General features: G+C 39.6%; 1 protein-coding gene across 1 annotated transcript; it reads left to right on the top strand.

Moving 5' to 3' along the window:
• Nucleotides 1-791: 791 nt before the first annotated feature.
• On the top strand, nt 792-4,579 carry LOC139478822 (Krueppel-like factor 3). Its single transcript, XM_071261482.1, has 2 exons — nt 792-944; nt 2,115-4,579. The coding sequence occupies exons 1-2, from the start codon at nt 852-854 to the stop codon at nt 3,243-3,245; spliced, it is 1,224 nt and encodes a 407-aa protein (XP_071117583.1). The 5' UTR covers nt 792-851; the 3' UTR covers nt 3,246-4,579.
• Nucleotides 4,580-10,733: the final 6,154 nt, after the last annotated feature.

Below are 10,733 nucleotides of genomic sequence, written 5' to 3'. Positions count from 1 at the left end.
GATATAAATATTCCTATGCGGTTAGAACTTTATAAGCGCTGAAAAAAGTATCTTGTTCTCAAATTGTTAGCAAATGAAAATAATCCTGTTTCGATGAATAAAAGCATGTTTTCTGTATGTGAAAAGTCCTTTTTTATATTTTATGAATACCGTTATCAGTATTAATTCGTGATACGTGTACACATTCAATCTTGGTCGCTGCATAAACGGACATTCAACACTGTCACCACGTCACGATAATACTTCCAGCAGGGAATATTATGTGTGAACACATATGAACGAGTGTCCAAAATGAACAACTCTGAGATAAGTTGTGTATAGTTATATATTCATCTATTAATAGCGACTAATAGAAAGTATCGTACGACAGTGGACCACAAACCTACAATCTCCGATATGGGTGGGATAGCCCCGGTAGCGATCGCTTCCTCGTCCCACGGGGTGAGAGGTCACTGAATACCATATGTATACTACGAATGGATTGTGGGGTTATGAGTTTCCAATGAAGTAAGAATAGCGACTGTGTGTTACATACGTCACACTAAACTCTATGACTAATCGTCTCCCAACAGCAGAGTGTGTTTGTGTGTATTGTTTCCAGCGCAGAATCTCGTCACGACCCGCTCGCCATATCGCCCGAGCGACTTCTGCTCAGCGAGGCTTTAGCAGTGGAGTTTTATACTACTACTATTAATAGCAGCCAATCACAGCGGTCGTGTAGAATTCGCCGTACGAAATTAGAAGCTATAAGATTTTCTGACTTGCAGAAAATACATTCAGTTCAATTTTGATCTAGCCGAAGCAAGTTGATCGTTCTCTGAGAAACTTTTAAAGGAGTTTGATCGAAAACAATGACCCAAGTTTTGGATCCAATGCTGGATACACAATCTCGATTCGGAGGAAACTCACTTATCAAATACGAGGATAATATGGATTTACAAAACGTATGTATTTTATTGCACCTCTATCATGTATTTTTGACAGCTTTAGTTAAATGGAAAAAGCACACGTGTGTTGTGTTTAGTAACAGTGTTTTGTATTATAATGAATTGACATGGGATACATTTCACAACGCTGATGTAAATTTTAAGTGATGGAACGTCCTGCTTCTGTATCATCAAATCCATGGATGAAGCAATGTATATTTGTGTGAAACTATTTGATGGATTGGGATAGTGATATGGGACTAGGATCTTTGAATTCTGTAGCATGTTTCATAGTACGGTGCAAGCTAAACTGACAACACACGTGATAACGAGACCAGTGGGCTTATCACCTGTGTCCAGCGGACCGAGACTTGCACAGCTGATGAAATCAACATATGTCAATTTCACAGACATTTCCTATGTCGCATAACTGAATTTAATCTTTTCATGAACCTTTACGGTGTATCTTGTGTGATATAAACCACTGGTTAGCGGATGTATTGTGTACAGATATTTGAGGAAATACATTTCACACACGCAGGGCGAATGTAAATATTTCTTATAAATACTTTCATCACGGAAAACGTTCTTGAAATATGACGTTTAGCTAAAACAACTTATCCCGCAGGCATAGTTGCTATAGAGAAATAAATAACACGTTATATACGTAGGTATGAGGCGATTATGTACAATATCAGCACTTAAGAGCAATCGAATGTCCTTGGTTTGAAATTAAAACGATCAGATAATTACTTGCGTCTGGAAGGAAATTAGCAAGGGATGTTTGGCGGGTTTCCATCGCAGTCAAGTCTCGTGACTTCTGTCTCACACGAGCTAATTGTGTTTCCTTGACCTCGAATGATAGATCTTTGTACGAGCGTATGCTTAGGTCAGTACCCAATCTCTAATAATCGGATCGCATCTCTTCTGCATGCAACGTACTGTATGTATATAAGTCCACATGTACATAGGTACACCACACAACATGCAGACAAGCTCGACAGCCGGACATACCGTTGAACAACCTTACACTATGAACTACCTTCAGTGTGATATTGATCAATTGGTAAGTGACATTATCATGGGACAAGTGCCGTGTACTGTAGACATGTGTTCTCGTATATGGTGTTGACTGTTTTTATGGTCTATGTGTGTCATATGTCTTATGTTTGTCTTTGTTTTTTTCAGACTTGGCAAGATGTTGAGTCTCTGCTGTACCAAGACAACACGCCATACGAGAGTAGCATGGTGCAGATGATGACTGAAGCGATGAAGCCAGCCTCCCTGAACACCAACCTCCCGTCCCCAGGGATGAGTGCCATCACCTCCGTCTCCTCTCCGGGGAGCCCGGGGTACGGAAGTATGAAGTCTGCAGCCAGCCCGGTCAGCCAGCTTTCCCCTCAGTCCCAAGATACTCAGTATGATGAGTTGCTTGATCTGGATTTCATCCTGAATAACACTGCCGCAGAAAACAATCTCTACCCTGAAGATGCAGGGTTGAAGATTAAGCAGGAACCTGGTTCGACCTGCGAGCCTTTGCCAGACTTTCATTCCGCTTTCCTTGATATCCCAGATATCAAATTCGATGCCAACGTACACGTTATTCAGACCAACCAATCTGAGCCTATTGCTCATCAAGTCAGCGTTGAGGTTAACAAACGTCAAGAATTCAAGCCTGTTATTCCCAAACAAGAGTTCCCTCTCGTGCCCAACTCCTGTGCTACATACACCGCCAGCATGACTGTTATTTCCGCCCCACAACACCAGATGGCCTTCCCTGGGCAGATCTCTCCCCCAGCCTCCCCAGAACACCGTGAGGACCATCACATGAAGAGCTACCCCATGAATCTCTACCATAACATGGCTCACCCCCACGCCCTGATGCTCCACCCACAGCACATCATGCCCAAGCTACAAGGGCACATGTCTCAGGTTCATCAGATGATCACCCCGCCATCATCTCCCCAGCTGGTTGATCTCCTTCTCCCTCAGCAGCCAGTAGATTCTTCAGCTCAACCCAAGAAACGAGGCCGACGGACATGGGGAAGAAAGCGACAGACAAGTCACACGTGTACCCACCCTGGGTGCATGAAGACCTACACCAAGAGCTCACACCTGAAGGCTCATCTTCGAACCCACACAGGCGAGAAGCCTTATCACTGTACGTGGAAAGGATGTGGGTGGAAATTCGCCCGTTCGGACGAGCTGACCCGTCATTACCGTAAACATACTGGTGATCGCCCATTCCAGTGCCATCTCTGTGAACGTGCCTTCTCAAGAAGTGACCATCTCTCTCTCCACATGAAGCGTCACATATGAACAGTCTGATAAGCAGTGTTGGATTCAGATTCGCAACAGTCTGAACAACGCAAGGTTGCAACGGCGAGAGCTCACAGCAGCTCTCGGGGTCCGGTTGGTTTTCTATGCAGCGTCGAGCACCGTGTGCCGGAATCGCCCGAAAAGTGACATTTATTGGGACACTGCTACTCGATATTTTGAACTTAAGGTGACCATTCCCACTGGGGAAATTCACTGTCGGTCACATGGGACGCTTTGCATGTACTCTGTGCAGCCGTTCAGGCAGATTTGATCAGCTATTGTTAGGGTGTACTTGTACATCTTGTTAGGATGTATCTGTGACAGGATTTTCTGTCATTTATGCAATATTTTGTTTCGGCTGGTATCCGACTGTGTACGGCAGGTCCGTGTCAGTCTGGTGCCAAATTTGCATGTTGGAAATTCTCCTCCCCGGACCCCGCAATGATTGGGCTGGCCCAGTTCATTGAGGGGCACGTTGAGGGGTGAGAAAAAGGAATGCTCCCTTACTCGAATCTTCCATTGTATGTGTTGTTATATGCATTTATATATATATGTATACGTAAAACTCGTTTTGGCCAGTTATCAAATTTTGTCTCAAACTACGTTTGAATTTTCATTTCGGCCAAAAACCCTTTTGGTACTGCCTGGTAGCAGAATTGTTACAGAAACGAGGTATCTGGCCTGGCGCTGGGTACCGAGGTATGGTTCTAGTTCATATAGATTATACACTCGTTAGCTCATCCTTATGACCCTTATATAGTGCCTAGTGCTATTATAGCGTCCATCAAAACGTTCATCTACAATCATATCAGGATAAGTGCAATTTGAATACAAGCTTTGACTAAATTCACAAAGTGAATAGTTTGTTCAGACCCCGACCTCTTATTTAGTTCTCGCTATTCCACAAGATATTAGCAGCTTTGATAACTAGATAGATTATATATGCAAGATTTTCTAATTAATTTCCTCTAGTTTGATGACGACCAGAAGTAGAAGGCTCAAGCTGAATTTGGTGCTCTGGATGTTTCTTTTGCAAAAAGTGCTATCTTGTTCGAATACAAATTCCAATTGCCCTGACGAAAATTCTCCAATTATACAATGAACAAAATGTATATAACCACCAATGGTTTATGCATAGACCCTTGTTATCGGTGCTTGAAATTGTTTCAGATATATATGATATATATAAAGTTTGTATTTTTGTAAAAAACAGCGTTTAACACTAGTCATGTCAGAACGTTCGTGCCATATTGTATATTGGGGTGTGCCATCCATGTGCACATGTCTGTCAAAGATATTACACAAACACGAAATAAATGATGTTATTTATTATATATCTGACTTTGTTTCTGATTTACATCTGCATTAGTTTCCTATGAGAACAAGAGACGTCCACATTGATTTGCAGTTAACTGTCATTCTAGACGTTTGTATTTAAGTCATGCCGATTTTTATTATTTAAACGACTAAATAATTGATTGAAAATGTAGGTCTCTTGTCCTCATGTTATAGATCACCATGACAATATATTTGTCGGATTTAAGGACGGAAATATTCAACTGAAATATGTGTGGGAAAGAGAATATGATTTATTGAATTAAAGTAGTGTTTGAAATCCGTCAAATGTCTGTCAAAACTGAATAAACTGCATTCAATTAGAGCCAGTTGTGGCAATAGCCGCTGCTACTGAACCAGAGGTTTCAAACACAATATATGATTGAATCATTACTCAACTGCATACGTTACACTGGGCAGAATTCTTAACTTGTTCTCAGGATTAGGTTAATTAAGGAGCGAAAGCTGTAAACACGACTATGGTGAAGCAGTTAAACACGTTCTTATGATTATGGAAAGGGTTTTGAACGCTTTATGTACTTGAAAGAGAAAATTGAAAAAGTGGGCAGATAGGAGCAAAATGGATTTTCAATTATTTATGGTGTATTTTCAGAAGGAAAATTCGGGGCTATTCCTGAATATTTTGAAGTATTTACTTAGTGCTTCGAAATGGAGCTTTCGAATCACTGCCTATGCAACAAATAAAGGAACAGTGGGCAAAACTTGACAAATATTTCAAGCAGTCAGGAATCGCCTCTAATAAGGAAAAACAATAAAAAAGTGCCACTCTGAGAGACTCCTTTCATTCGAGATTAAAGTTCACATCGACACACTATATTTGGTCGCCGCCAACAGACAAGGGACCTTGAGCGACCCGATTAAATAGACTTAGTACTGGGGCATTGTCGCGAAAGAGTTCTCTTGGCATTCCTTGCATAAGGATCTGATTGTAAACGGGAGAATATTTCCTGATAGCTGAACTTATGTCGCTTAACCTCGTCGTTATTAAATGTAAAGAAACAAGACAGCTCCTCGCAAACTGTGAATTATAGACAACTATAGTATTACTTGATATTCACCGTTGTCTATTTAAACATGCACGCTCATGTATGCTTGGTAAGGGCTGGTAAAGTAAACGTGTAAGCCATACTGACAAGGTCTGAAGGCTTTTATGAAGGTGACCGAATGAGAGATTCAGCTGGGTTTGAGAATAATAATTTCATCTTACAGATATACGTTATTACTAAATATAAACTTTTGAAACTTCTTGGAAACGTAAATGAATAGTTCATCATGCATTCAGTTAAATGAATGAATCGCAATCAAATAAAAATATATGTATGTATGATTACAGTTTTTTTGCTGTACGATTGGCAAGTGTCTACGAACATGTTAAGACAAGGTCCCCGGGTGTATATAAAATATAACCTACGATACATTTGAAAATGTCCACAATCTAAAGTGAAACCTCGGCAATATGGACAAGTATGACCCCCTTTTATCCGTGCTTGTTGTCGAATTCATCTTTCACTCTTTTGCGAAAGAACCAGTCCAGATTTGTCAGTCCTCCTTGTGTATGAATACTCATATAATATTATGGATAATAATATTCCACAAATACCTCTGAATATATATGAAGGAAAATTATATCGTTTTTACATAAATTACGGCATTGAATGAGTGAGTGAAGGTTGTTTGAGGCCATAGTAATATATTCCTACTATATTACCACCGAACATAAATATCCGAATCCGGACTAAGCTAGTGGGCTATAGCATGAGCAACGCTCCACGTCGTCGGTGTGTAATGGCAACCAGTTATCGAGGTCACACATTGTAACCGCCGATCCCTGTCAGCTGGCTCTTAAATATAAACAGTCAATGCGTGAGAACAACCAGTCTAGATTATCCGCCAAAACATTAGATTTGGCGTGAAGGGCAAAACAGCTGTGAAAATTAAATGAATAGACCACTGAAAATCAGTGATGACACAGTGATGCATCCTTTATATCATACTCCACAAACCATGTCACGTCGTTTAATTTGTATATAAACGAGCAAATCATGTGAGATGGTTTCGGTATTGTCTGAATGTTGGTGTGTTCAATGTTTTCGTAACGGTTAGCATACTCGCGAACTGCGTTGAAAAACGGAATACAGTTGAAAGCATTCTGTTAAATAAATCATGGTCAACATAAAATGTCACCAAGTCTACGAAGAAAGATTGTGTTACATTTAGCAGAAGGAACAACGGCCGCTCTGCACAAAACATCTGCATGACAGCTTAACAATCATGCGTCATGATTGATTTTGCATGTAAATGTACCAGGCGAAGTATCTCGATCTTGTCAGTAAAACGATGCTACTGTGTTTTTTCCCAGTTTCTCAAAATGTGTCTACCACACTCAAAATATAAATAAACAAAACTCTCCACAGCGCGTCTGATTATAACCAAATGTCCTCGCAATGGAAACGTTTGAACAGTCTTGATGACTTCCTCGCCTTGAAGGGGCGGTAGGGTAGCCTGGTGGTTAAAGCGTTCGCTCGTTACGCCGAAGACCCGGGTTCGATTCCCGACATGGGTACAATGTGTGAAGCCCATTTCTGGTGTCCCCCGTCGTGAAATTGCTGGAATATTGCTAAAAGCGACGTTAAATCATACTCACTTACTCACTCCTCAACTTGAATCTTTAAAACACACTGTTACCCACTTGTATGCTTAAGGCTATTCCACGTATGTAGTAAAACCTCATCTGTACGGACCCCGTGCATAATCGGAGTGTCTATACACATACAATAACGTTACCCTGACGTCCCTAGAAGAACTATCGCCCGGATTAACAAGGTTTCGCTGTATCGCATCATGTCACGTTTGATCAGAGAACATATTATTCACACACCATTATTCTTGAAATAATCGCCCATTGTTATATATTTCTGATTTTATTGATATTTTTATCACATCCATTCTTCCAAAGTAATCAAGTAATCGATTTCTATTAATCTATCCCGCGTGATTTTTAAAAACTGATTGAATGCCGTTCCTTAAAAGTTAACTCCACGTAAGCTAATAAACCCCGCTTGACAATGTTCCAATTGCATTGCTGCAGACCTTCAAGGTTACGTAGCAGGTATAGCATGCAAGAAGGCCGTTATATGACTCCGTAATTACAGACCGAGAGAGAAAGTAAGCCCCATTCCTTGGTTAAGCTTGTCTGAGGGTCAATGCTATATACTCAGATCATATGAATCATTAGTTGTTCTATCTATTCCGTGATATCATTTGTCGTGCACAGAGAAGCTAATTTGTCATTGATTTGTGACATCGGAACGTACAACATGCTGCTGAGACCGGAATGAAATCCATCTTGCCCTAAATGAGTTTATTTCATCTGCCAGGAAGAATACCTCCACGTTTTGACAGTTTATGATTTATTGACAGAAGATCAAAGTACGGTCCGAATGTCATCAAATTAAATTATTTTGACTAATTGAAATGTTTCGCTAATTGACGATGTCTTCCAAACAACAACGGATATGCCACATACAACGTGATCTCTTTCAGTGGCTTCATTTAATGTTTATTATATTTCTTTCATTTCTGATGCTGATGTGATGAGGCAGTTTTGAGATGTCGGCCTCTGGTTATGGTCCTAATACTTATGTGGAATGACGTCACTGTATGTCGTAGAGCCATCACTCTCTTAATTATATCGCACCAAACGGAAACAGATTTCTATGCGTTTATATCCATTTTTGACATAAATTTTGTTTGATGCATGTTCTCTCTATAAAAACTTAACTTACATTCTTTGTTTTGGTTCAAATTGAAATATTCTGCTTTTGATGTGATTTCTTAATTCTTAATATTCCAAAAGCATTGTTCATGCGTGTGACAGACAACACTGTTTTGTGAACAAATGCATTTCCATTGCCTAGACATAAGTAAATAGACGTTATTTTTTGTGTGCGATTGAAACTCTGTGTAATGTGACTACCCATCAACTGCAAGATTTAAATACTAAACTTTGAAAGACAGACAAGGTTTAAATTACTTGAAACTTGAATCAAACTTGCCTGGTCTGACAATAGGACCAAATCCTCCTTTAAGTTAACTCCGCTTAACTAGAAAACGCTAAACTAGTTACTTCCGTGGGACCCCAGTCAACTCTTCTTTATCTATCATCATTTGACTCCGGTAGGTTGATGACAATACATTTGATCCTCAAGTAAACCATGCATTTGAGCCCCAACCTGGCTCTGTTACTTGGTCTAATCCCTTGAAACAAAAATACGTCTCTCTACTGCTCCGGACCTTGACCCTGACTTGGATCCGAGCCTGGAGCCTGAACACTAGACTCGCATTAAGTCTCTCAAATGAATTCGGTCTTCTTAGTGGGGTGTGAGGTTAATTTGTTTTTAAATATATTATATGAGAATCTCTTCAGTTTCCGAAACTGAAGAAATCTAGACTTGTCAAAGTATTATAGATTCCCTTGGGAATTTTCGGCTACTTTTTGTTTCGTGGTCTTTATAGATACCCGAACAACTCTACATTGAAACGCTGTTACATCACATAATACATCGTCTGAACATATGTGAAATCTAATTTATTACAAGTATGTGGAATAAGCATCAAGTCTATTCAATTTCATTTTGATTTGTATGTCAAATCATGGGTTTTTTTATAAATCGCACTTTAAAGTTTCGTGTAGATACTCATTTATCTCATCTTGTATTATAAATATCTCTGCGAACATATGTCGATGGACACCCGTCACAAGCCACTGATGTTAACCCCATAAGTACATTTAGCTGGAATATTACTGAGTGCGGCGTTAAACAAAGAAACAAAACATCTAGGTACGTGTTTTGTGACACCAATAAAATCTAAGAGCGCAGGGTGTTTGCAATTACATTATATTATTGACATATCTTATATTATCACTCAATCGTATTGTGTATTGACCTTGTACCGATTGTAAATTATGCACCATATCGGAGGGACAGTTTTATGTGAAGCTGAATCTGGATAATCACATTGATTTTCATCAATTCGTTTTAACGAATATAGAGTTTAGCCCCACCCAAGTTTGTTTTCCTTATAGTATACCTTAATACATATTTTTCAGAGGAAAAGCCGTTAACGCGGAACAATAACAAATAAGGTAATATACATTGAAAATATTTAGTTTCACATTCTAAATACAACCCACCATGAGTGAAACTATCGTGAATTGTCCGATAATATAATGCCATTTTTAATTAGTATTTATTGACGTCCCATTTCTTTCCTACTCCCTTCAACAAAAAGACATTACCAAATTGAAGACGTCGATACACTTCGGCGAAATGTAACAGCACAATTTTGTTTGAGCGAATATACAACAACTCCGAGTAATTAATATCAGCAGGAGTTGGGACAGTGATGGGTAGCCCCTGTCTATTTGTCAAATGACAGCGCGTTTCATGTTCATTTCAGAAGTAGATGAAAGAGATCACAGCATTATCGTGCACTGTAGTGATATTTATTTGAATGTTGAATTTTTATGCAACATATTACCCATCAGACAAGGGAACCGTTTTTTCATTGCTTGTCGTGGTTCTACCGCTGCCTGTTACTGGTAACGTAATGATATCTGACAAAAAACCCCAAACGATTTGAAGGTTTAGCTTTCGATAAATTTTTTTAAAAATATATCGCCTGAAAGGATGATTGTATCACATCCTCATTTATCCTTCTGGCGTATTAGCAAATCGTGTGTTTAATTAATAAAAACATGTATATTTTGCTAATCCGTAAACATGAATATTCAACATCGCCCTATGGTATAAGTTCCCTTGTTGTGAGGGGAATTTCTACATTCCTTCAAATTTTAGAGAGTTGCAAAAAGAAATAGAGGTGAAGTGAAATGGGGTTTAACGTCGCGTTCAAGATTGTGTGTGTGTGTGTGTGTGTGTGTGTGTGTGTGTGTGTGTGTGTGTGTGTGTGTGTGTGTGCTTGTACTAGTCCGGACTGATGCCGATTTATAGTGCTAGTTCACTGAGATACCATGCCACAGTTTAACATGAATACCCCACTCAGACACAGTATACTGACTCCGAGCCGACCAGTCCTTGTTTAAGCCCCTTAATGCCGAGCACCAGACAGGGT

Source organism: Haliotis cracherodii, unplaced genomic scaffold (assembly GCF_022045235.1).
Source record: "Haliotis cracherodii isolate W230 unplaced genomic scaffold, xgHalCrac1.p SCAF_4, whole genome shotgun sequence".
NCBI classification, from domain to species: Eukaryota; Metazoa; Mollusca; class Gastropoda; order Lepetellida; family Haliotidae; genus Haliotis; species Haliotis cracherodii.
The sequence above is the reverse complement of the archived record's forward strand: the minus strand, read 5'-3'. Positions and strand labels throughout refer to the sequence as shown.

Excerpts from the sequence above, each read along its gene's own strand:
- LOC139478822 (XM_071261482.1), top strand. The coding sequence starts at position 852 with ATGACCCAAGTTTTGGATCCAATGCTGGATACACAATCTCGATTCGGA. Across the intron at positions 945-2,114 it reads ATAATATGGATTTACAAAAC|ACTTGGCAAGATGTTGAGTC; the intron begins GTATGTATTTTA and ends TGTTTTTTTCAG.